The sequence below is a fragment of the Varanus komodoensis genome, unplaced genomic scaffold (assembly GCF_004798865.1).
Source record: "Varanus komodoensis strain SLA01 unplaced genomic scaffold, ASM479886v1 scaffold46_3, whole genome shotgun sequence".
Classification (NCBI taxonomy): domain Eukaryota; kingdom Metazoa; phylum Chordata; class Lepidosauria; order Squamata; family Varanidae; genus Varanus; species Varanus komodoensis.
Window position 1 is genome coordinate 5,363,769 of NW_025336044.1, and position 26,864 is coordinate 5,390,632.

The 26,864-nt window shown below is 49.8% G+C and overlaps 1 protein-coding gene across 3 annotated transcripts in view; it reads left to right on the forward strand.

The window, feature by feature from the left end:
* Window positions 1–26,864, forward strand: part of LRRK1 (leucine rich repeat kinase 1) — a 101,620-nt gene that overhangs the window by 51,282 nt on the left and 23,474 nt on the right. For all 3 annotated transcript variants that reach the window (XM_044445016.1, XM_044445017.1, XM_044445018.1), the window contains 7 exons: window positions 1,540–1,712; window positions 3,841–3,961; window positions 4,750–4,909; window positions 5,818–6,094; window positions 17,981–18,152; window positions 21,276–21,439; window positions 23,570–23,709. In XM_044445016.1, the coding sequence (XP_044300951.1) occupies window positions 1,540–1,712; window positions 3,841–3,961; window positions 4,750–4,909; window positions 5,818–6,094; window positions 17,981–18,152; window positions 21,276–21,439; window positions 23,570–23,709 (1,207 nt within the window). The remainder of the gene's footprint in view (window positions 1–1,539; window positions 1,713–3,840; window positions 3,962–4,749; window positions 4,910–5,817; window positions 6,095–17,980; window positions 18,153–21,275; window positions 21,440–23,569; window positions 23,710–26,864) is intronic.

A 26,864-nucleotide genomic window follows, 5' to 3' on the forward strand; every position in this document is an offset into this window, starting at 1 on the left:
GTTTTGAAACAAGTAATCAGCTGATTGGCTAAAGCTGCAATCCTGCGGATCCTTTCCTGAGGGTAAACCCTATTGAATACACTGGAGTTGCTTTAATCACTAATTTACTATTGCATTTTTCTTCTTGCAAAAAAATGAATGCCTTAGCTGCCATAGTTCTCCTCGTCTCCATTCTGTCTTGACCTCAACAACCCTGTGAGGTAGGCCAGGCAGAGAGTCAGTGGCTGGCCCCAGATCACTGAGTGAGTTTGACGGCTGAGGAGGGCCAGGTCCCAGGCCGACCGCTCGCCAATCATGGCCCGCTGGCTCTCCCTGAATAAGCAAAGCCTTGCCATGCGAGCCTGCTAGCCTCCCTGCAAGGAAATTGTCCATTCCCACAGGTACCCACGAGATGAATGGCTGCTTATAATGGCTGTTAAGCTTGGGAGGTTTCTTCCATTTTGTTTTGGGTTTGCTGCCTGGATCTTTATTGAAATATGTCTGTCCTGCACTGGCTGTTCTGCTGCAGATCCCCCAAGGTGGCTGACAACCATTTCAAATTAGAGCAGTAGATGGAAAAGAAAACCTACAGCCAGACCAGATAACAGGCTTGAAAGCTGCAAACATAAATATTGCTGAGAAGAAGCAAAACAGTTGGTTAAGCAAGCCAAAAGCAAGATAAAATATTGTTTCAGTTGTTTGTTTATGGCATTTTTATCCTTCCCTTCAGCAAAAAAGTTCCCAAGATAAGAAGGAAGACAGTTCCTTCCTATATGCTTAACAGTGTAAGAGACAGGAAGCACGCAGAAAAGGGTCTGGCAGGGAGGAAGGAAAGCAAATCTGCTATGAGGTTCTCCGCTCCAAGTTCTGTGGGTCATGGGACCGGTTCTCACATGGGAGAGCGGATCCTTCCTCTCCTTCTGAAGGCCTCTGCTGTGGCAGCTAGAATGGGGAAGGAGGGACGTTCAGCTGGAACCCTGGAGGGAACAGGCCATCAAAGAAGGGGCAACCGGGGACTCTTGAGCCTATGGGTTCCAGACCTTGGGGGCCATGCTGGGGAAGACCTTGTCACCTGCGTCCACCAACCACCTTCTGCTAGTGACGGATGCAGGACACAGCCACTGCTGCCTCCTCCTCCTCCTCCCCCCATCATCATCACTCCATGTGGGTAAGCCAGGTCACGTGGGTGAAGGTGGTCCTTTAGGAAAGGGAAGAAAAACCCTGGCCCTGAACCATTCGGGAATCCTGCATTGGTTACGTCATCAGAACCATGTGCAGGAGATGCTGCCCTGCCTGGAGGGCCAGCTGGGCAGAATGGTGAGAGTGTCAGACTGAGGCTTGGGAGACCCGGGCTCTAGTCCCCACCCTGCCATGACGTTCACTTTGGTGAGTCGCAGGCTCTCAGCCCAGCCCACCTTTCAGGATTGTTGTGAGGATGGAGGGAAGACCCTCGTGAACCACCTTGACTCTTTGCGAGGGGAAGAACGGCAGCGCAGGCACGTGCGTCGCCCTTTGCGAGGGGAAGAACGGCAGCGCAGGCACGTGCGTCTCTCTTTCCAGGCCAAGGCCCCAAACTCGGTTGTGCTGGTGGTTGGGACGCACCTTGACCTGATCGAGACAAAATTCCGCGTTGAGCGGATTGCCACCCTGAGGGCCTACGTCCTGGCTCTCTGCCGCTCCCCTTCTGGCCTGCGAGCCACTGGCTTCCCGGACATCACACTCAAGCACTTGCAGTAAGTACAACTGGTCCCCGGCATGGGGCCCACAGACCCCGTGGCGCCTCTTTTCATGCTCACCAGGGGCCAGACCTCTCCTGAGCTGCATATTATCTCTTACTGGCTTTTGACTTGCCTGCAGCACAGTGAAGGCCAGCCCTCTCTCTATGGTTCGTAAGGCTAGTTTTGTATTTTCGGAGCTCTGCATTGCACTTGGGCTTGGGGGCATGTTATCCCTTCCCCTCTCCTGCCTGGAATGCCACCCCGCCCAGGGCTGGCTTGCGCTGCAGCCAGCAGGGAAAGAACCACGAGGTTGGAGTCCCAGCTCCGACCTTAGAGCTCCTTTCCCCAGTCGGTCAGAGCTGGGACTCCAGCATTGCCTGTCGGCAGCCGCAAGATTGCATCCTGAGTAAATGAACAGACAAATCATGCAATCCTGCACATGGATGATGAAGAGGTAGGAGCACAACCATCATACCAGAGAGCTTTCTCTGAGCATGTGTATTAAATATGGGTGAACTGGGCCCAGGCCTCAGCTCACAAAAGCCCACCTTCACATCAGTCGTGTTTCAGCAGCCTGCGAGGCCAATATCCTCAGCACAGACTTTGGTGTGCTCATTTTTATGTACTTTTCTGTCTGCTCATTTTTGCTACCCCTGACTTTTTGAACAGGGTTTAGTTGACATGCAAGGAGCACTTGGGTGCTCTTGGGGGCCTTTCTCTCTCCTCCAGAAAGCCTTCCCCAATTTCTCTGGCACTCTCACCCTCACAAAGCAAGGCATGTGCACTCCAATCTGAGAAATCATTGGCTTCCCACGGTTGTCCTCCAGACCTTACTGAAGCATCTTTCATCCTCTTCTAAAGCCATCAGCTCCCAGAAGCCCCCCATGTATTTCCTCTCAGCTGGGGGAGACGGGCAAACAGTTGCTCCCAGGTGACTCCTGCTCCTGTAGAACAATTTCGCATTCACAATCCTTCACCTAGCACTGGCAGCAACACGGCACTTCTGAGCACTGCGGCCGTGTGTGAAGACAAAAATGCTCTTTGCGCTTTCCTCCATCTGAGGGTCTCCTGCCCTCTCCGCCCACTGCAAGTTTGGGAACAAAAGATGCTACCTCGGAAGCAGTCCCCTTGAATTTCCACTCCCTCCCACCCCAAGAGTAAGTGGGGATGACGAAGAGCAAGGCTTCGTGGCGCTTCATGAGGACAGCTGCCTCCACGCGGCAAGCAGCAATGGCCGAAGGAGAGTGATACGGAAGAGGCAGCTCCTGCGTGGCAAGGCTGAATCCAGAAAGACCTTTAGCAGCCTTGTCCTGAAGGCTCAGGCCCTGCCATTCATTCCCCACGAAATGGCACTTCAGGGTTGGTTGCACCAGCCTTACTACCGATGACCCCCCTCCATTCCCCAACCAATTAGTTTTACAGGTCAGGCAGTAGCTAGCCATAAGCCAACTACTGCTTGACACAGGGAAGACTATGAGCCTGGGCTCCCCAACCTTTTTGGACCTGCAGGCTTACTTGGGAATTTGAGGAACTGCTGTGGGCGCCCACACAAAACACTTGATCTGTGCAACGTTGGATGTTTGCTTCCTGTGTGCTGGATGCTGCAGTCTCTCTTTAATAAGTGATAGCTCAGTTGGCTTGTGGCCCCACCAGGAGAAGAGCCTTCAGTGTGGTGGCCCCATTTCTATGCAGTTCTCTGCCTTGGGAGGTTAGAGAGGCTTTCAGTCTGCTGATGAAGTCTGTGCTCCAGGAAACCTTTCTTGCTGACCATCCACAGTTTTACAGTTATCCCTTTGTTAATGCATTTCTTTTAATTCCTTTACCTGATTTTTCTTTTCATTATTCACCAATCTAGGATCTTTCTAGATCCAGAATAGCATAAAAGAGCTATAAATACATACAAGGTAAAAATATTAAAAATAAATAAAATGAGGCAGAGGAGGAGCTGCAGGCACCCCTGCTGGGCTCTGCCAGGCGATGGCATGGATTTCGGTCCCTGCTTCCGGGCTGCTCCCACAGTAGGGACGGGGCAGGAGTCACAAGTGCCTCCAGATGCTGCCAGCCCAAAGAAGAAGCCTTCCCGATGAGTGACAGTGTTCTCCTTGCTCCAAGTGCGTTCTCCTTGCCCATTTTTGCTTTGCAGTGAGCTCTCTTGCAAGACTCTCGAAGGCCTGGATGGGCTGCGACAGCTGATCTATCACGTCACGGCTAACATGAAGGATGTTGGCAGTTCCATTGGCTCGCAGAGACTCGTTGGGCGATTGGTGCGTATGTTTCCCTGGTGTGGAAAGCCGCATCAGCTTGGAGGGCTCCGGGTGTCTCCTGCTACTGCAGTGCCTAGCAGGCTTCTCCTGAAGTCACGGTGCTGCCAGCATGGCGTTTGTGCTGAACGCTTGGGCACTGGGGAGCTGGGCAGGTGATGTGCACTCAAGCCAAAGCCAGTGATGCCCCCAGCCAACTTGTGGATTCGCTTTGCTCTGGGTTGCATTTCTCAGTAGGGCTGGAGGCTGGTGTCAACCTATGTAATCTGCGATGGGTACAGTTCAGACCGAATGCTAGCAGAGAGCAGCCTCTCTCTTCCAGTCCCACAGGGCATTTCCGTAATCCCACTTCCAGGTTGCTTTCGAGTGTTTCATAGTGCAGGAGTGAGGGATGTCTCTCAGCCTGAGGACCGCGTGAGAACCTCGCAGGAGCCACATGGCAGGGAAGGGTGCGGCAAAGTGGGTGGGCCCCAAAAGAGAGAATCGAGCGGCATATCACGCCATGCTCTTGTTGCCACTGAGGTGTTAATTACGCAAAAGAAAAGCGCTTCTCTTTGGCCTCCCATACCTATGGGAGGCCAATTTAGTGGGATGGCTTCAGGTTCTAGTAATATGTGAGAGGGGAATATGGTGCATATGTCCTATCCCATCCGCACCATAATTGTATAAGCTTCTGTTGAGTTGTGTCTCAGCCCCAACAGCCACGGTATTGTCCGCCGCCTCCGTAAAAGCAGCTCAAGCCACTGCTTTGCTCATGTCAGTATAACTTGATTGTCAGTATAACTTGACAGATTCCAAGAAGCTACTTAAGCCTCCAAGGATCCATCTTACATGAACAGCAGAGGAGAAGCCAAAACGACAGTGTACAGTACTTAACAGACAAGGAAATAGAGCAGATTGTAGAGAACGCCCCAGGCAATGACATCAAGGACTTTGAGGACTTACAGTCTGGTAAGCGTGGAAGCCAGTGTCCGCAGAGTGTCTCGGGGCACTTGGGTCTAGATGTGTGCATCGTCTTTGTGTGCGCTTTGACGCAGTGTGGGTGTGGGGAGGCAGCGAGCCTTTCCTAGCACTGAGCACTGCTCCGGCATCGAGGTTAGAAGAGCAAGCTGTGAGCCAGGGCAGTGAGAGGGAAAGCACACCGTAGCCGCAGACTCACTGGTCAGGAGCAGCAGTGCCGGCCTATTTTACATGGTTTGTTGAAAGAATTCCTACGGCAACTTGCCTGGCCCAATTTGGGGAAGGACTGAATAAATACCCTCGGCAGAGATTTTTGGGTTCTTAAGTTGCAAGGCAAAGGTTGATGCTGACCTGCCCCAACCTTGTAGCGAAATGGAAGACTCGGCCACTGGGGCTTCCCCTGCCTGTCTTCCGCTGGCCTCTTCTGCCACTTTCCTACCTCCTTCGCCTGCCTGCTCAGAGCCCCCCTTGCTAGCTGCCTGGCTAGTGAACGAGAGGCCTGGGGAGAGGAGAGGGGAGCGTTGTGAGCAGCGCCCAGTTCACTGGGGAATTCCAGGACATAACAGCCCCACAAGCTGGAGCCTAGGAACTCAAGTAGTATTATTTTAAAATATCTTAGTAATTCTGTGTTTTCCCATCTTCGATCCTGCAGTGCTGTTTATTATCATAATCCCTGTAAAGTGATACTGTATTTTACAGGGTGCTGTCATGTTTACTCATTTTCTGTTGCTGGTTTTATTGTGGGTTTATATGTATTTGTATCATTAATATAAAGCACTTAGAAATTCATTTTATGGAGCAGTTAATGAACAAATAGTTGCCATTTACTTTTGCATTACTGCAACGGTTCATGATTGTCGTCATGCTGAGCTGACCCTGGTGTCTTTCTTTCTGCACAGCCATTAGTTTCCTCATAGAGACTGGAACGCTGCTGCACTTCCCTGATACAAGCCACGGACTCAGAAACCTCTACTTCCTTGACCCAGTTTGGCTGTCCGAGTGCCTGCAAAGAATCTTCAACATCAAAAGCTCCAAGTCAGTGGCCAAGAACGGTGTGATCAAAGCAGAGGACCTCCGGATGCTGCTGGTTGGGACGGGGTTCACCAAGCAGACGGAAGAGCAGTATTTCCAGTTCCTCGCCAAGTTCGAAATTGCGCTTCCAGTAGCCAACAACAGGTACACTGGTAATTGTCACCAGAGGTGTGGCTGATCCCAGAAGAGGGAGACGGGGGGCGGGGGGGAATGGGAGCCTCTGCTGCTTATTTTAGCATCTGCTGTTTGAAGGATGCAGCAGCCTCCAGAGTGTGTGAATGTGTGTCCGTATAAGACGTTGGATTGTGTGTCCAACCTGTCCCCCCTCCCCCGCCCCCGGCAATTGGAGGAATCCGCATTGGGGCCGGGAATTAGATGGGTTCTGTGGACTTGGCTTTGCCTTCCTGGACTCCGGTCTGCTCTGTCAGGGCCATGGCTCTGGGTTCTGGGGAAGTGTGCTCAGTGCTCTCCCAGCACATGCCAGGGGTTGAGCCCTGCACGACTGCTGCACAAGCGGCATCCCTCTTCCACGTCGTAGGAAGCAGCCTGTGTTTGCGCTGCTGTGTGCAGTGCAGAAGAACGTTACTGGTTGCGCAACCTTCATTTGCATGAGTGTTTGTAGACTTACTCTCAGCTCCACTTGCTTTCTAAGACTGGGCTGAGCACAAGAGGAAGTTCATGAATGCCAGAAGGACGGATTCCATGGAACGGTTCCCTCCTAATTTGGTTATCAGGTGCATTTAGGGGGTGTGGTTGTGGTTGTGCCAGCCTGGGAGACTGATTTCATCAAGGCCATGCTGATCAGCTCCAGAGCCACTTGATAAGAGCAGCAAAAGAGCAGGTAAGGCTCACTTTCCACCACTGGATCAGCAGCTGCTCTTCCCCTAAGACTGGGCTGAGCACAAGAGGAAGTTCATGAATGCCAGAAGGACGGATTCCATGGAACGGTTCCCTCCTAATTTGGTTATCAGGTGCATTTAGGGGGTGTGGTTGTGGTTGTGCCAGCCTGGGAGACTGATTTCATCAAGGCCATGCTGATCAGCTCCAGAGCCACTTGATAAGAGCAGCAAAAGAGCAGGTAAGGCTCACTTTCCACCACTGGATCAGCAGCTGCTCTTCCCCTGGTGCTGAAAACACTCGGAAGGCCCGTCACTTGTTCCACAATTACATTTTTCTTTTGTGCTGCCTCAAAACCATGTGATTGGGATTGCATTTTTTCTTTTGCGTGTGTGTCCTTATGGCTATTGGATGTGAGCACTCGCAAGACCAGGTTGCCTCTCAGCAAATTCGAAGAGAGTTGCAAGGACCTGGCAAGGAGTGACAGTAAGAGAAAGCACAAGTCGGAAGCACCAAAGTTGCGGTAGGGTAAACCGAAGGCACAGGTGCACTAGAAATAGGGAGGCAGTAGCTCCCCCTTGGCAAAGTGATCCTTTCCATTTAAAGTGTTCCCTGGACACTTCTCCATGTTCTTCCCCTTTTCAGCCCTTCCCCGTGTCTCCAGCTACTCCAGAAAGGAATTACCTCCCCAGCCCCCTTTTGCAGGTCCTTTTTGGAGCAGTTCCTGCAGTTCCATGGCAGTTTAAAAAAGCAACATTAATGCTAAGCATGGTCAGTTCAGCATCAAAGATCAAGAGGACTGTATTGTTAAGGAGGAAATACTGACCTCGCCTCTCCTTCCTTTTGCTGCTTTCCCTCTTCTTCTGACGCTCTTCAGTTGATCTTGTACCAACTGGTCCCTGGCGACTGTGCACAGCTGAGCCTGTAAGCAACTTTGTCTGGTCCATCTGTCACCTGCTCCACTTCCCTACTCCTGCTGACAGCTGAAACAGACGGAGAAATTGACTGGACAAGAATACATTTTGGACAGCCATAAGAGTGCATTTATGAAAGACAGACCGAAATGATAATGACGACGACAACAACAGGAATAAGAACTGCAAACACAGTGGCACAATTTTCAGCTCCTCCCCCACAGCCCTAAATACAGCCACCATTCTTCTTCTTTAAGGCTCTGCTTTGATTGGTTTGGTTTTTGAATGGAAAGGTGTAGCAATCAGGAAGGGGAGGAAAAGACAAGAGGGTTCTGCTGCGAAGGACACTGGGATACATGCCAGAGCTGCCCGGAGGACTGAAGTGGAAGGAGGGGGAGAACAACCCATGTTAAGCCAGACCACCTGTCAGGGACACTGGTTTCTTCAGCAAGCAACCTACTCAGGTGGCTCATTCACAGCATGGCTTGGTGTGGCATGTGAGAGCCCCTCTTGCCTCTCCCCATAGCTTTAGATTTATCTGCATCTGATCCACAGATGGTCTCAGTTTGTCCAAAGATCCACAGGGGAGCCATGAAATGAATCCAGATGTACTCCAGATTAATACTGGGGCTGACCTCAGCTATGTTCTGAGGGGCATTTTGTTAAGTTTTGTTAGTCGTTTCAGTTCTTCGTCGTGGCCTCTGTGCATCACACATACGGGTTCTGCGCCTGCGCAGTGCCTTTGGCCAGAAGACTGATAGCTAACGGTTTGGCGGGAAGCTCCGCTCCCCCTCCCCACTAGCAATATATGGAGCGGAGTGTCCGCCATTTTTCAGTCTTTGCGACTGCCGTTCTTTGTGCCTCTTGCCGCTTCGCTCTTGCTTAGATCGTTCCTCGTGCTCTCTTGTTTCAAACTCTTTCTCTTGTTTTCCAAGTTAGTATTCCCATCTTACCTTAATTGCATTGTTCCAGTTATTCTCTTCATTTTTTCTCATTCCTATAAAACAAAAAACAACAACAACAACAAAAAGATTATCTATTCCTGCTATACTATCTTCTTCTTTTTCCGCGATGGCTCAACGAGCGGCGTTCCGCAAGTGCGGAGAGTGTGGCTCTAAAATGCCCGCTGCGGATCCGCACGACCTGTGCCTCCCCTGTTTAGGGGAGGGTCACAGGACGGACAAGTGCGGCCATTGCCTGGCCTTCTCTAAACAGGCCAGGAAGAACAGGAAGCTCCTGTGGGATCAGGCCCTCCTATAATCGAACCGGCTGGTGGCTAAGCCTGCTACAACCTCAGCCCCACCAGACTGCCGTCAGTCTTCAGCTGATCCGCCGCAACATCTGGCCCCTTCCTCTGCTGCTCCACCCTCACACCCTTTAGGCGAAGGTGCTTCTGCCATGGGAGAGCAGCCTGTTTCTCTGCCCAAGAAACAGCAGGAAAAGAGGAAGCACAGCAGCCCTGAGAAGCCGCCTGTGCACAAGAAGGCCAAAAGAGACAAGGCCGAGAAACCGGCAAAAAACCCGAAGAGACCTGAGCATTTGAAACACCGACACTTGAGTTCGGAGGCTTCCTCGGTTCCGACCGCGATCCTGGTACTGACGTCTTCGGGTCCGACCATTCAGACGGCGAAGAGAGTGACTCCTCCAGCCTCTCCGCGCCGTATGGGATTGGAGCTACACCAGGATCCACCTCGTGGCTCGATCTCTGATGGTGAGATCCAAGATTCTCCGTTGAGGGCTCGGTCCCCGTCACCTATGCTGCCTGTTGGGCTCGATCCAGGAACCGGGTTGTCCCCGTCGAGAAGCCAGAAGAGCCGGTCTTCTGAAGCTCGCTCTGATGACTGGTACCATTCCCGGTACTCTTCCTCACTGAGATGGCCCGACTATCCATCTGTCGGATATTACCCGGCTCCTAGAGGCCGATCTTCCCCAACCGAACATCGGGATCGACCTCATTCTACGGCTTCAAGAGGCGACGGGCACACACCGTCCCCAGAGAGCGGGAGATCACAGTCGCCAGGGGACTCCTTCTCTAGCGCTCCGCCTCCATATTGGGTGGACTCGGATGAGTCCGAGGTCTATTCGACTTCACCCGATGCTGCGGTCACCTCACAAGGCCCGGCATCACCGGAAGAACCGCCTATCACGTTTGCTGAACTGATGTCCAGGCTGGTGAAGTCATTGGAGATTGAGGCTGATCAACAACCTGGCCCCAGCACTGATCACTTTTATGATGTAGTGCGGAGGGAACAATCAACCTCTATCGCTTTACCACTTATTACAACTCTCTGACAAGCGATGACCGAATCGTGGGACCTCCCAGCACAACCACAACTGACCTCGAGAAGATACGAGGCAATGTATAGAGTTCGTGAGGGGGACATTCTCTTCCTCCTCCGCCACCCCAGCCGAATTCGGTGGCGGTAGAATCTTCTCAAGGCCGGGAGGCACAGGGCCACACAACGCCCAGAGATAAAGAGGAAAGGAAGATCGACTCCCTCATGCGCGGGGTCTATGCAGCCTAAGAATTTTGAATTATGAGGCAACCCTGGCGCGTTATCAATATTTCATTATGCAACACCTGGACAATATCATCGCCACCCTCCCAGATAATCAAGGCGACTTGGCATGGGTGTTTGTAAAGAAGGCAATGCAGGTCGCGGTGGAACAGCTATCCACAGCTAGGCACCATGTGGATACAGACTTGAGGGCTCTTGTCAGTTCCATCTCTCTCCGGAGATACGCCTGGTTGTGTAACTGCAACTTTCCGGAAGAGATGAAGAGAAGGATCGAGGAGATGCCTTTTGATGGATCCAGCCTCTTCAACGCTAAGACTGATCACAAGTTGAAGAAGATCCACGAGTCGAGGATGACGGCCCGGCATATGGAAATGCAACTTCTTCCTCGACGTAAGTGGTCGTGGACCCGTCCACAGTATAGACAACAATACCCACCCCACCAACAGCCACAACATCGCCAGCAACACAGCAAACAACCACCCCAGCGATTCCAGCAAAGCCGCCGCCACTTCGAAGGAGATAGACGCCAGCACTGATGGGGCGGGCAAACCTTTCCTCTCCTTCCAACCCCACCCTCCCCCCTCTCATTTGGGGACTGGCTGAAAAGCCGACTCCCCATTTGGGAGTCCATTACATCTGATGGGTGGGTGTTATCCATCATCCAGCACGGATAAAGAATTGAATTCGACATAGTTCCATCGTCGAGTCCTATCCGGTTTACTCCATGCTCGCCGGTATTGTTAGACGAGGTTTATCAACTCCTGTCTAAAGGAGCTATATGTCGCTTATCTTCATCAGAAGGACTCCACGGATTCTATTCTAGATATTTTATGGTCCCGAAACGAGATGAAGGTCTTCGACTGATATTGGACCTGAGGGCTCTCAATAAATTTATAACACCAAAGAAGTTTCGGATGACCACACTTCAAAATATCCTGCCGTTGCTGGAGAGAGGGGATTGGTTTGCCTCACTGGACTTGAGGGATGCCTATTTTCATATTTCAATCCATCCATATCATAGGTGTTTTCTCCGTTTCGCAGTAGCTTCTGAAATCTATGAATTCAAGGTGCTGCCGTTTGGACTGGCCACTGCACTGAGGGTTTTCACGAAGTGTATGGCCCCCGTCTGCGCATACCTTCGACTACGTGGAATTCAGATATACCCTTACCTCGATGACTGGCTGTTGGTCTCCCGGACTAGAGAAGGACTTAACTCCTCTGTAAATATTGCTTGTGACTTATTGCAAGACCTTGGACTCTGCATTAATCATGAGAAACTTCTTTTGTCTCTACGCAGACGATCAACTTTATTGGAGCTCAACTGGATTCCACGGTGGCGAAGGCCTTCCTCCCCCACAGACAGACAGCGCACTATTGCTCGGCACATCCACTGAATTTGACGAGAAGGAACTGTTTCTGCCTGGTCTGTTCAGAGACTTCTGGGACACATGGCAGCATCCATCGCTGTAGTCCCGTATGCCAAACTCCAACTTCGCCCCCTTCAACTGTTCTTCAACGGAACATTCCTGCCACAGACGGATTCACCTACGAAGCTGATTTGACTCCCGTCCTCCGTCCCCGAATCTCTACTATGGTGGATGGCATCAGAGAACCTAAACGTCGGTGTTCCATTTTGACCTCGGTACCCTACAGTGACTCTCGGTACCGATGCGTCCCTCCTGGAATGGGGAGCCCTGTGCTCCAACCTATGCACACAGGGTGTTTGGAACCGGCAGGAGTCCAGGAATCATATCAACTTCCTGGAACTTCTTGCAGTATTCAAAGCACTACAATCATTCAAGGACGTGCTTTGCCTTCAAGTTGTCCAAATAACTTCGGACAACATGGCCACGGTCTTTTGCTTACACAAGCAAGGGGGGACAAGGTCTCCAAAATTAGCCTGTTTGTCGATGCAAATCTGGGAGTGGTGCATACCGAGAGGCATCACCCTGATAGCAGTGCATCTAGCGGGTATGGACAATGTGGAAGCAGATCTCTTGAGCAGGCACATGTTCAAGTTGCACGAATGGGAACTAGATTGCCAGACTTGCAACAGGCTGTTCCAGCGATGGGGTCTCCCAGATATAGACCTATTCGCCACCCGACAAAACAGGGTGTGCAAGACTTTTTGTTCGAGAGCAGGAATCGGACGGGGTCGATGCGGGAATCGGACAGGGTATGATCCCTTGGAACGATATGATCTTTTACGCTTTCCCCCCGATTCCCCTCATCATGAGAGTAATAGCAAAGATAATTCATGACGGGGCCACAGGACTGCTGATAACTCCTTGGTGGCCATGCCAGCCATGGTTTTCGACACTTCTTTGCATTTCCCGAGACGAATACCTTCAACTCCCTCCCATTCCCTATGTTATAACTCAATGGGAGGGCACGATCCAACACCCGGATCTAGTGTCGCTGAAACTGACAGCCTGGCGAATTCGATAGCAGTTAACACCGGCACGGTACCGACGCCATCTGCGGTTCCTACTGCTTCTATCCCTAGATCCGACACACCATTCCACACTGTGATTCCATCTACCTCTTCTGCATCCTCGGATCCAACGACTATTCCGTCGGCTTCGCGAGTTCTTCATCCAGACATCCAATATATTCTTGATTCTGCGCTAAGGCCATCCACTCGAAAATCGTACACGGCGAAGTGGCGTAGATTCTCTATTTTTGCCGAATCTCATTCGTTTTCACCGAGCTCTGCATCCATAGATCAGATCCTTCAGTTCCTCTTCGAACTCCACCGTTCCGGGCTTAAACCATCCTCCATAAGAGTGTATATGGCGGCAATCTCTTACTACCGTGGGACAATACAGGGTTTTTCCATTATTTCTCATCCATTGGTTAAGAGATTTCTTAAGGGACTCTGCAACCTCCATCCAACTATCAGACCGCTTATGCCCACGTGGAGTCTCTCAGTGGTACTACAGGCATTAACACAACTTCCCTTCGAGCCCTTGGCAACAATTGATTTACGTCTTGTTTCTTGGAAAACTGCTTTCCTTATAGCAGTTACTTCAGCCCATAGATCTAGTGAAGTCTGTGCCCTCAGGGTAGACCCTCCACTTTTGAATTTTCACAAAGAGAAAGCAGTGCTCCGAATGGACCCGTCTTTTCTTCCAAAAGTAGCTACATCTTTCCACATGGACCAGGAGATTATCTTGCCTGCATTTTTCCCGTCTCCTTCGAATCCGATCGAGAGGTCCCTGCATACTCTCGATGTCCAGCACTGCCTAGCTTTCTACAGATCAAGGACTGAGTCTATTCAACATTCCAATAGACTCTTCATTAAATATTCAGAACAAAATCGAGGTTTTCCGGTTACTCCTCAGAGACTATCTAAATGGATAGTTCACACTATTACTTTGTCCTATCAGTTGGCCAAGATAGACTTACCGACAGTTCCCAGAGGTCATTCCACTAGAGCTGTAGCTGCTTCTTCAGCCTTTGCGTCGGGAGTCCCGATTGAGGATGTATGCAGAGCTGCCACCTGGGCTACTCCATATACTTTTGCAAAGCACTATAGACTGGATGTTCGTGCTAGGCAGGACTGCTCATTTGGCAGAGCCGTTCTTTCAACTATTCTTCGTTGATGACACCTCCCTCCACCAGTTCAGGTAAGCTTGTTATTCTACCCATATGTGTGATGCACAGAGGCCACAACGAAGAAGAGCAAGTTGCTTACCTGTAACTGATGTTCTTCGAGTGGCCATCTGTGCAGTCACACAACCCACCCGCTGGCCCCGCTTGGTGTCAATGGGTGGTTCTGGTTTTTTCCTCAGTACCAACAAAAATTTTTATTAGAGAGCGAACGTCTGGTCTGTCAAAGACTGGAAAATGGTGGACACTCCACTCCATATATACTGCTAGGGGGGAGGGGGAGCAGAGCTTCCCACCAAACCGTTAGCTATCAATCTTCCGGCCATAGGCGCTGCACAGGCGCAGAACCCATATGTATGACTGCACACATGCCACTTGAAGAACATCAGTTACAGGTAAGCAACCTGCTCTTCTTACTACTGTCATATGACAGTCTGTTAACCTGTTGGAGGACTTTATTTTAAGATGGAAGAGAAGGACAAAAATGCTTCAAAAACTACATCTGCAATGACATAGTTGGAAACTCTTGACATTATTTTATTTGACTTTTTTGGTTGGTTGGTTGTGTTTTATTTTTATTTTCCTAAAGAGAAGCAGCTTGGGAAGGGAAGTCTGGAGTTGCGAAATGGCAGTGAGGAGCTGACAGCACCCTTTTTCTGCTTGGCTTTTCTCTGTTTGGTGCTGGGGTTCCTTTATAAACTTTTGCATCAGGTGGGCCGTTTGCCCCTTGTCCCTTTAAAAGGCACCTACCCTTTGCTTCTGTGCATTCATTTCCTTGCACAGCCCTCAGTCTGTGTTCAAGGCTGGGAGACCACATCACAAAACCTAGTCTGGACGCATCTATGCACAGAGTCATGTGTTGCTTAAGCCCTTCATTGTTGTTGTGATGTGCCACCAAGTCATTTCCCACTTATGGTGACCCGAACCATTGAATGGAAGCCCCCCAGAACGTTCTGCCCAAGGCAGCGCTGTTCAGCACTTCTCAATCAGGGCTGTGAGTTCTTTTACAGAGTCCATCCATCTCTTACTTGGTCTTCCTTTTCCTCTCCTGCCTTCAACTTTCCCTAGCATGTTGGCCTTTCTCATGATGTGCCCAAAGTACGACAGCCTCAGCTCTGTCATTTTGCTTCTAGGGAAAGCTTTGGTTTGATTTGATCTAGAATCACGTGTTTGTCTTTCTGCTGGTCCAGGGTATTCGCCAAGCTCTGCTCCAGCACCGTGCTCCACATGCAGCGGTTTCCGTCCTGTCGGCTTTCTTCACTGTCCAGCTTTCACACACATGCACAGAGACCAAGAATGCTGGTCCTTCATCAATTTATGCCCACACACATATGCACTGGGGGAGATGGAGTTTGTTGGCTTTGTTAAGATGTGTTATCTCCACTGACAGATCGCATCCTTTTCACGGGGCCTCCTTTCCCCCTGACTTCGTCATACTCCATTGGGCATCAGAAGCTCAGACCATCGTAACAAACCTCTTCCTAGCAGCTGACATGACACATCAGCAACTGCTTCTGCCAAGGAGACAGTCCAAGACTGAGACGATCTGGTCCCCCACAGGAATTTTGGGAGATCTGAGCCAAAATTGTCTTCAAGAAAGGGATTGTTAACTCTTGTCATAATACAAGCCCTGGTGAATTAAGAAACAGAAGCTTTTCTGGACACCAAAAGCTGTTGCATCTTGGGCATGTCTGGATTTGGCTGTCTATTTCTTTTCACGCTCACGCTTCTCTCTTGCCCTCATGCCAAGCCAGTTACTGGGAGAAAACGGGTTGCAGTTTCATCCCTGGCTCTCTTCTTGAAGCCCTTCTTCCTGCATCTTGAGGCTTGTGGATGCTGTTGCCATGGTTAGTGATTTCAGACAGGCTGCCAGCAATTGCCATCTCATTTGCCTGACAGGGTTGCAACCCTGTCATTGGCCAGAAAAGCTGTTGTCATTCCTCTCAGCTGCGAAACATTGTTTGGAATGTTTGGACCAAATTGTACCTGCTTGTGCTCAAACGCTGATGAAATTTGCTTCTGCTCTCTGATGCGCTTGTAGCAAGGCATCCTGCTGCTTGTTAACATTGAGCATACCTAGAATGCATTGCAGTGTTCAGAGTGCTCAGTGTCGATCACTGGTTAACCCTACAGAAAGGCCTGTTAGGTAGGGTAATATTCAAAAAATTATTTAATCCATTTACAGACATTTGATTATATCTTTTAAATAGTGCTTTATAGCAAGCACTGTAGAATATGCAGTGTTCACAGTTAAAACTTGTAAAAACAGAATACAGCATGTCTCTGTTAAAAACATTTAAAACAACTTCGCATTCCCATTCCTCTGGGGGAAAAACATTCCCAGTCAAAACTTTAAAATCAGGCAATTAATAAAGAACACAGTGGTCAGCACCATCTGTTAGGGAAGCTCTGGGGAAACAGTCAGTCTTTAGGTGGTGACCAGAACATGCCTCAGCTAGAGCCTTCTGCATCCCAAGCAAGAGGCCATTCTATGGAGAGGGTGCCACCATGGAGAAGGCCTCCGTGGTGCCACCAGATAGCAGTCTGAAGGTTGTACTACAACCAGCAAGGCCACAATGCACAGAGGACCGAGGGGAGGGGAGCTTGTCTAAGGCCACATGATATCCAAACTGGGGTCTTCCCAGTTCGCAGCTCCTAAACTGAGCCGCTCTCAGGAGCTCTTTTGCCTGACTCTGCTGCCTTACAAGACGCTGTTGTAATATGCTGGCAAGTTGCCTCCAACTTAGGGCACCCTATGAATGAAAGCCCTCCAAAGTCTTGTCTGTGGCAGCTCCATTTGGTTCTTCCAAGTCCATTCAGTCCATCTCCTGTTTGATTTTCCCTTTCTTATTTGCCTTCAACTTTCCCCACCGTGATTAAGCCTCCCCATCACTGTAGCTAGAGATGCCAGAAATCACACCTGTGGCCCCCTGGCTGCAAAGCTGCTGCTTATTCTATGAGAAAGTATGAGCTGTATAGCGGAGATTGTGCAGCACTGGCTGCGGAGGGTCAAAACCGTGAGCTTCCCATCTGCAAGCTTGCAAGTTCGGTTCCTGCCCATCAATACACGACCTGCAGTGAGGCATGAGGTCAGGCCTGGTCTCCTTGCATGACTGGAGCCCCAATAAAGGGGATGGTTCTCAAGGACGTGACCCTTTCTTGGAGCATTCCCAGCATTGTGCCTGTAGAATCCACTGTTCCAGAGGTATTCTGAGGATAGCGGCCTGTTTTTTGCTTGCCAGAGCCCCACATGGAATTCGGCAGCAGCTGAAAAACTGCGCTCATAACAGGCCATCGGCAGCAATCTGCCAAGGCTCCTGTAGTTGCTGCTTGATCATTAGAAGGGTCCCATCAGCACATGTTTGCCTGAAAGGTATCCTTGAAACATTGATGGGCTTGAGGGAAATGAACAACTCCTGCAACATCTGACTGCAATCTTTTTTCTTTAATTTGAGAGTTCCTTTGTTGCCAGTGATGCAAATGCTCTATGTTTTTATGCATTCAGAATCCTTTCCAACAGACAGGCCTCTGAACTGTGTCTGTTCTTTTGCTTGTCTCTGTTCGGGGCATAATTTTAAAGGCCACAGCCCCCAGAGCTGTAGTATTCCTGTGCTTCTCCAGAGATCCAGCTATGCCCCTATCAAGACGGGGGTAGCCTGGTTTCAGCAATCTATAATTTCATAATCCCCAGGACGGATTACTGCAATGCATGGGGCTGCCCTTGAAGGTCCTTTGGAAGCTGCAGCTTGTGCAAAAATAGCAGACAGATTAATAACTGGGACCTGAAGGTCCAAACATTGCATGAGCTGCCAGCCCTGTTTCAAGGTGTTTGTTTTAATCTATAAGCCTTGCACAAATTGGGACGGCAGTGCCTTTTGGCTTCCTCTCCTGACCCAAATTTGCCTGACAATGGGTTGAACATCTGAGACCTTCCTCTGAGAGCCACTTTTGAAGGAGGTTATCAAAGTGTTACCACCCAGGCAGCTTGGGCTATTGGGCGGTAAACAATTGAAATAAATAATAATTGCAACAGCAACATAATGTGATTTTGCTCATACTGCTGACAACAAAACCAGTGTGTTCTGTCCATGTGGCAAGACATGCGTTGCACTGAAAACTCATCCTCTAAATATGTCGTTTGGTTTCAGCTATCTTCTGCCCCATCTGCTTCCCACCAAGCCAGCTTTTGATGTCCACAGCTTACACCACCAGACTGCAAACACCATCCAAAGGGTGTTCAAGATGAGTTTTGTCCCCATTGGCTTTTGGCAAAGGTTTATCGCTCGGATGCTCATTAGCCTTGCAGAGATGGATCTCCAGGTATGTGGATGCCGTCACTTGGGAGGGGTCTTAGAGAATGAGGTTGGCAGATGATGAAAGCATCCAGGATGACTGTTTGCCCATTTCCCCATCCTGGGATGCATGTCAACATGTGGGATTGCCGGCTCCAGGATGTAAGTGGCAGGTGCCCATGACTGGAGCGCCAGGACCAGGGACGACGGAGGCGGATGGAGGTCTTGGCGAGGTGCAGAAGGGCCAGAGGCAGAAGCGACATCAGATGCAAGTGAAGGCCGGACTCCAGCAAGGCAGGGCGGACCCAGCAGTGAAGGCAAATCCAGAAATAGGCAGAGGTCTCATGGCAGCAAGGTGCTGCAGGATCAGCGGGAAAAGTGACATCCGGTAGTGGTAAGGGTCAGATAACTGCAAGCCATTGCAGGACTAGAAGTGAAGGAGGCATCAGAAATAAGAGAGTGTCAGGTACAACAAGGCATGGCAGAACAAGAAGCAAAAGTAAGCAAGTTGGGAAAAGGCAAGGAACAGGAATCAGTCATGATGAAGACATATACACTTTGTGCCCCGGTATATTTTATGTATAACAAGTTACCCTATTATTATTGAAGATAATAATGTCTAGACTTCCACAGAGGCAGCCCAAATATCCATATATCTGTCCATCTTCAAAAAATCAAAAGCTCCACATCCTCTTCCTGTTGTGGTATTGCAGGTAGCTGTTTGTCGTCTGTGGCTGGAATATTAACATTTTAGCTGTTTGGGGGCACAGTAAGGCTAGTGATGCTCCTGAAACGCCATGCTTGTTGGACTTCTTGGTCCTGCCCTAGGAAGTGAGCCATGCTGAAGCAAGATCAAGCCCACAATGCTCACAATTCCCTTCTTTGTGCTACATTATTCTCTTACTAAGTACACAAAGCCCACAAGTCATGTGTGCAGAAGCAGAATTTTGTTGGTGCAAAGGGTGTGCAGGCAGCTTATGCACAAGCCAGCTTTGCGAGTTACACCTGCACAACAGGTAGACGACTTACTTTCTTCTGGATGTCCACGTGGATGCTCAGTGTGAGTCGGGCTTAGGGCAGAGAGAAATGGGCTGAAGTCTGGGGTGCCAAGCTGAGAAATTCCAAGACTCACAGATCACTAAGGTTTGCAGCACAAGGCGGAGCATCTTGAGGCCTGGGCAGCCCTGCTGTCACAGAGGAGCAAGGAGGCCTTGAACACATGATGAAGGGGCCGGTTGAGAGATTTCAGGCTTAGAAGCCTTAGATGTACAGTATATCCCTGAAGTCTCTGTGCAGCTTTGATTAATGCAAATAGTGTTGCTCACATGCAAGGCCCATTCAGAGGTACCAGATATGGCCAGAGACAGGACACTTCCCCTCCTCGCTACGGTGCACCAGGCATTCCAGAAGCATCCTTTAATGCCACGGGTGGGTTTTCGAAAGCCTGCTTTCGGGGGCCTCCCGATGGGGGCCTCCGTCAGGATGCTTCCCGCAGAGCTTCTTTGAAATGGGATTTGACTTTTGAGCTGAAGGCACCAGAACCAGAGGCAGTGGAACCTCTGGGTGCCACACACATCGCACTCAGCACCCAAGTTCATAGAATCGAATGAAGTTGAATTGCACGCTTCATATATCGAGTGCAAGCCTACCAGAATTGCACTTTAGACAGGGATCTAGATCTGAAAGCAGCAAAGACATATTTTTAGCATCATCAGCTTTTTAGACCCCCCACCCCACCCCACCCCACACACATTTCTGAAGAGCCTGCAGGCCTCCAGCTTCGTTCCTATTATTGGCGCTGATACAAATCAGCAGAACAACCCGCAGGATAACAGGATAATAACAAGAAAGTGCAAGCCGGTGGGTAATTACACAGATTGCCAAAGAAGTTAATACCAAGGCCGTCCGTGCTGGGAATGAGCTAGCGCCAAGTGCCTTTACTCGGAGAGCCGTGCACGGATTCTAGGGGGCTGCCTCCTTGCCTAAGGAGAAAACCTGCAGCCGCCAGTGTCCCTGGAGGCGTTCTCCAGGCAGCTCCAGTGCCTGCCATGTGTCCAGGGAAGGGGTGGGCAGCAGAGCCACGCTCCATGTTTGCAGGGACCCGAGAGGAAGCGTCACTCGGCAGGATGCCCATTAATAAAGCCAGGAACTGTCCCCAGCTGCCTACTTTCCACCAGAAGGGATCGCCACCAGTCACACTGGTTTTGAGCCAGAGTGCTGCACTGGGGAGACTGGGGTTCTAGTCTCCACTCAGCCACTGGGTGACTTTGAGCCCCTCATTGCCCCTCAATCCAAACAACCTCACAGGGAACTTGTTGTGGAGATAATGGAGCTATTTAAGCTGCCTTGGGTTCCTCACAAGAGGCAAAAAGTGGAATGTAGACAAGGGCTGCTTTTGCTGTGGGGTCGAGACTGTTTGCCTTGCTGAAGCAGCTTTACTCCAGGAGGGAGAGGAGGAGCTGATGTGCCTGTTGAGGGAGGGAAGAGGCATTGCAGCCTCTTTCTGGACCAGGAGAGAGGAGTTGAAGGGTGCCTCCCCAGGCAACTTTGGCTGCCCATGGAACATCCTGCCATTCAGGAAGCCCATATGGCCACAGAAAAGGGGAGTGTACACTTTCTTTGCTTGTTTATGCCTGCTTCTCATTCCATCGTTATATTCAGTGAATGATAGCTCTCCTTTAACCCAGCTAGTTTTGTTTCTTCCTCAGTGTCCTTGAATCTATAGTGAGATGACTTGGCTGGATCAGGACCCAGAGATTTGTCATGGCAGGAACCAAAATTGTGTTGTTTTCAGTGCCTCCTTAAAACTTTATTTTAGAAAGCTTTTTTTTTTTTTTTTTTTTGGTTGCTCAGCCACTAGTTTTTGCTGATATTCTGTCTTCAGATTGTGTTTTATTCTTGTTTTATTGCTCACCACTCCAGAAATTCTTTTCCGGCACAGCACTGTGCACGTGCTGTACATAAATATGTATACCCCTGATTTTGACATACAGCTGGTGTTGGAGGTGGTGTGTCTCCATCCGGCTGTGAACGCTAGCAGTAAGTGCTGCTGCGTATTTGTCCTGTGTGTGCTTCCCATACGCATCCGTTGGGCCATGTGGGAGGAGAATGCTGGCCTGATCCTGCATGGCTCTTCTTGCCCTTGTTCCAGTTCTTTGAAAACAAGAAGAATGCCAAGAGCAGGCACCGGAGGGCCGTTATCTACAACTTTGCCGGCGCACAGCGAACCCGGTGCAGCACCTTTCGAGTTAAAAGGAACCACACGGTTTACTGGCAAGAGGGGCTGTTTGTCACCTTTGATGGAGGATACTTGAGGTAACAGTCCAGGCACTGCTGCAGCATGTGTGCAGAAAACCCGCAGGGGGTGGCACTTCAGTGTGGTGGCACTGTCCACTGCCCCACAGCCACACGCAGCCCTGGGATCGAGGCTCTTTTCTTTACAAGTGGCACATGCACCCGCTGAGCCTGAATTTCGTACTGCTACTGGGCCTGCATCTAGCGCATGGCCTGCTGAGCTCCACAGCTCAGTTCTGCCCCGGTAGCTGTGCATCCAGCTGAGTGGAGGGGGACTTGCTCCCAAGCAGAACGACTGCACACGACTGCAGCCTGAGAAGGCCAACAGTGACACTGGTCCTTTGGCTCACGGCATTTCATCCACCCTGTCGCCTGTCACGGCTGCTGGGGGGCTTCCAGACAGAAGACTGCAGTGTGGCCGATAAAAAGGCCTCGTGCAGCTTTTCTGCCATTCCCATTTTAGGGTGTTTTCTGTGGAAGGCGGAAAGAGGGGGCACATGGTAGCCAGGGATGGATGAGAATTCCTGTTCCTTCTTTCTAAGGATTAACTCAGGTCACATCCTCCAAGCTGGGTACAGCCTTGGACACCACCGGTGTCCATTCCAAGCTTGCAGTACTATGTGCGAAGACAGTAATGCATTTGATGCATATGCACACGATTGCACAAAAAATGAATGCACATCCACTTTACTCAATAGAGGAGGAATGTGTGCATTTCCAAGATGAGCACGCTAGATGCAGACATTGGGCACAAAATGCACATGAAGTCTCATGCGAAAAGCAAACAGAAAAGAAAAGCTTGCAATCTGGCCTAGGCTCCAGCTTGGATGAGCTTCAGGGTGGAACTTGGAGAGCCTTGGCAGCCAGGGCCGCGTTTGATGATTTGCGCATCCCTGCTGGCAGGAGGAGTGAAGAAATGGAAGGCGGTGAATCGAGCAGGGCAATATTGTGCAAACTCTTGAGAGTGTTATGCTAACCAAACAGTATAGAAGTGCTTTGAATAAATAAATAATTCTTAAAAGCAGTCATTGAATTGCTTTGAATAAATAAATACTAGCATTTATGAAAGAAAGAACGAACTGGTAAAGTCGTCACCTGGAAGCATCCTTGGGCAAAGGGAAGGAGCTTCCACAAATACAGCCTCAGCTTGTCTGCAGATATGCTGTCTGCATTCCTCCGGAGGAGCCATCCCTGGGATGAAGACTACTGGACATCTTGGGCTGGAATGCCTATCATCCTGGGTCACTGAACATGTAATCTGGAACTGCTGGGATTTGCAGCCTAAAGCATCTGGAGGGGAGGCTGCCTTAGAGCAGTGCAGTGGCCGCCATGCCTGGGTCATCTTATGACCTCCTAGTTCGGGGAAGGAAAGGGAAGGGAGAAGCAGCAATCTGTGCTTGTGTTCCATTTAAAGAAACGCTGGACTGGAGTGGCCTTCTTCTAAATGGAATTGCCTGGGGAGGCCCTGCGCTCTCTCCACTGGAGGCATCTGAGAGGCAGTGGGACCACCCTCTCTCAGGGATGCCCCAGCTGGAGTTCTGCATGGAGCAGGGGGGTGCCCTCGATGGCCTTAGCGGGCCCTTCCAGCTCTACTATTCCAGGATAAATGAACCCCCTGAACACAGGGCAATATGTATAGGACTAGGTCACACATAGAAGTTGGTGGGGTGGGTGGCCAGGAGCAGACTTTTGAGTGAAAATTAAGGTATCCCAGCTAGCCCAGGGACTCCCTATGGCAACATAAAAGCAGCTTTTGGAGCTGTATGGATGAGTCTGAGCAAAGTCTTGGGCTGGGGTGCCTCCCCTCCCCTCTGTCTTAGCCAAGAAGGGAACTTCAGCAGAGCTTTAAATGTCAAGGAAACTGACTCATCAGTCTGGATGCACCGGACATCATGCTTTGAAATGATGGGCAAGTTCAGCAAGTCAGCAAAGCAACTCACAATTTGAAGTTGACAGGTTCAGAAATTGACCATAAGAGCAAACCGTAGGAATGGTAATTCCGCCCAGGCAGTTGAAACTCAGCAGCAAGGGATGAGTGCTAAGGCTGTTGCTAAATTAAAATAAATAATGAGACTAAACAAAACGAAGCAGTGGGAAGGGAATCTTACCTTTCCACCAGTCAATCCCTTTCTTGGCCTTTCATTCTTGCAGTGTGGAATCTTCCGATGTGAACTGGAAGAAGAAGAAAAGTGGCGGCATTAAGATCATCTGCCAGTCTGATGTGAGGGATTTTTCAGCAATGGCCTTTATCACTGATCATGTCAATTCTTTGATAGACCAGTGGTTTCCCGGTAAGAATGATCACTGTTCATCCCTGCCTATGGTAACAATGAATCAGCCAAGAACCGAAGAACTGCAGGAGGGACCCGTAAGGACTCAGACAGTCCCAGTGGCGCTTGGGGTGGCTTGTCCTTGGAAGGGCTGACTTCCATGCAGCGTCTTGCAGTGGCTTTTGAAGCTCCCTTCACTGTCAAAAGAACTTTCCTGAGTGGTACTGTGGGGGCAGGGCTGCTATGGCAAAAACATGACATGAATGCCCCCCGCTTGCCTAGTTCTTTGGGTCTTACCTATTTTACTTAAACAATTGTCATGTTGCAGTATTATTGTACTATGCCACTTAAGAAAATGGAATTGTATTTTTAAAATACTATGAAGTGATCAGAACCTTAGACCAAATAATAATCCACCTGTCCATTTGCCAAGTGAAACCCAAGGGCATTTTCATAAGCAATGCTAAAGAATCTGGATCGGGGCCACCACATATGCCTGCGGGGAATTACACCTCCCCACTTTTTCTTTAAATTTGCCCTTCTTTCACATGCTCAAGAAAAAATCACTCCAGCAAAGGGTCCCCCCCTTTCTTCCTTAATCCCTCACAGAGTGGAGGAGGCATGTACAGGAAAACAGTTTGTGGGAAGGTTTAAGCACATCCTGCTCATGTGCCTGAGTCCTGATCCACGCCAAGGCTCACACTCTTACACAAAAGTAAAAAGTTACGATCACGTACACGCTACACATTTAATGTAGTGTGATGCTGTTGCTGTTGTTACCAGTATTATTACATTGTATTTTTGTCCCTCCTTATTTTCCTCTTCCCAGCTCCATTTTATCCTCACAACAGCAACCCTGTCGGGTAGGTTGGGCTGAGAGTCTGTGGCTGGCCCAGGGTCACCCCGGGAGCTTCATGGCTAGTGGGGACTGGAACCCAGGTCTTCTGGATCCACACCACAGTGCGTTCACTGCTTAGCCTGAAGGAGATGCAAGCTCTGAATTGCACTCCTGTCTTGGAAGAACAAAGAAATCCATGGCATTTGCTCCGTAACTTCTTTGGATTTTGCAAAGAGAAGTTCTGTAAGCTATTTCATAGTTTGAGCCCCATGCAATGAATCAGCAACGGTTTCCTTCAGCTGGTTTGTGGGTGTTGCTGAGACTGGAGGGAGCATGCAAGAGAACCATTTTAAAAATAAAATTCCAATCCTAGTCGATGCAGGTTTTTCATCTGAATTTCTGACAAGAGAAATACAAAAACAAAATTTAAGCATTGCTTGCAAAAATGGCCTGAGATTTGAGCCTCTTGCTTCTGGCAAAAACAAACAGAAAAAGAGGAAGCTGCAATATGAATTTGCTTTGTTTTACAGGCCTTAAAGGTCAAGCTGTTTAACACAAAGCTTTTGGGTTGGAGGCTACATTCTCTGAAAAGCAGGGCAATGTTGAATGAAAAAACATGGTCCAGTCTTGTCCATTTCTCTCTCTTGTGATCCCTTTAGGAAAATTGCATCATGTCCCAAGATTTAAATATAATCGCTGCAGATTTATCTGTAGCGTGCAGAAGAACCATTTTCCAGACTATGTAGACAAGATACCCAGCCCTTGTGTCCTCAAACCATTTGGGATTTTTCCAGTTAGGTTGTCATTTATGGATCTCTAAATGTTGAGACCTTTTCTTGATTTCTTTTAGGCAGAGAAGTTTTCTCCATCCAATGTAAAACATGCTCTTCCATTTAGAGCCAGAGAATGTTGTTCATATCAGTGCTCCATATCACAATCCGGTCTTTTGCAAGTTTCTCCCCCAGGACATTTCTTTGCTTCTGGTAGTGCATTTCCTGTCCATGACCTTCATCACAGAACCCCCAGCCCTCTTGGCATCCCCAGAGCAGTGGTGGCGAGCTTGCAGCACGTGGGCCACAGCGGGCACGCAGAGCCCTCTCTGTCGGCACGCGAGCCAAGTCTCCCCAGCATCGCCCCAGCAGCGGAGCATCAGATAACGGTGCACACAGGGGCCACGCGCATGCTCGGAAAGGAATAGCGGCGCCAGGCAATGACATCACGAGCCGCAACTCATTAGCCGCGACTCATCCAAGCTTTTTCTTGGCCAGTCAGTGCGCTGCCGAGGATATATATATATTTGCTTGGACTGGCTGTGAGTTGTTTTTTCTAAACTAAAACCTCAGTTTTCAGTTTTTTTTTTGCAGTGTTGGCACTTTGCGATAAGTAAGTGGGTTTTGGGTTGCAGTTTGGACACTCGGTCTCTAAAAGGTTCGCCATCACTGCCCTAGATGGTCCCAGCCCTTCTTCTGAACCCCAGTCACAGATCATTTGGTGGTTTCCAAACTTTTGAGCATTTGATGGTTTCTCCCCATCCTAAAAGCCTGAAATCACCATTCAAGTGCTCAGTGACTGGCAGAAGAACTTTAGGGCCCGATCCTGTCACACTGCCTGTGAGTCCCGAGCATGGAGGCTCCCAGTCATCTGGTGCAAGGCAGAGGAGCAGCAGGAACAGCTTCCCCCCCCCCCCCCCCCCTTGGCTGATTGGGAAACTCAAGGCAGGGATGATGGTGAGGTGCAAGTCGGTCTGTAGCCAAAATGCTTCTAGGAGGAAGAGGGAGAAGGTGTGTGTAGGAGTCCGTCATGCTGCTTGGATGAGCAAAGCAGGGGCACTTTCCCTTGGAACGGTTCTCCCAGCACAGAAAGGAACATTGCAGGCCGGTCGACTCCTCCTGCATGTGACGGTGACCACCCTGCAGCAGAATTCAGCCGCCAGCGGGCTCCCACCCAGGGCCAGACATAGGCTGCATCAGCCACTTGACTTAGCCTTTGCACCGTTGCAGCCATTGCTGCTATTAAGTGTTAGACGTATTCATTCCTCATCACCACAACAAGCACTCTCAAAACAATTTGCACACACAAACACACTGCAATCTATATTTACTATAATGAGGGAAATCAAAAGCAGTACAAACCATAATCAGCACCATGAGAAAAGCAGTAAATAATATCATAACACATCATGCAATGCAGGAATGCTTGTTTACACTGCTCACATCCCGCGAAGCTTAGAATGAGCACCATGCAAGCAACCCACGGCAGGTGGGCCCAAGGCAATTGTCCAGGTGCCTGACAAAATAAGGGCAACAGGTGTCATGTTGGGTCGCACATGGGGAACTAT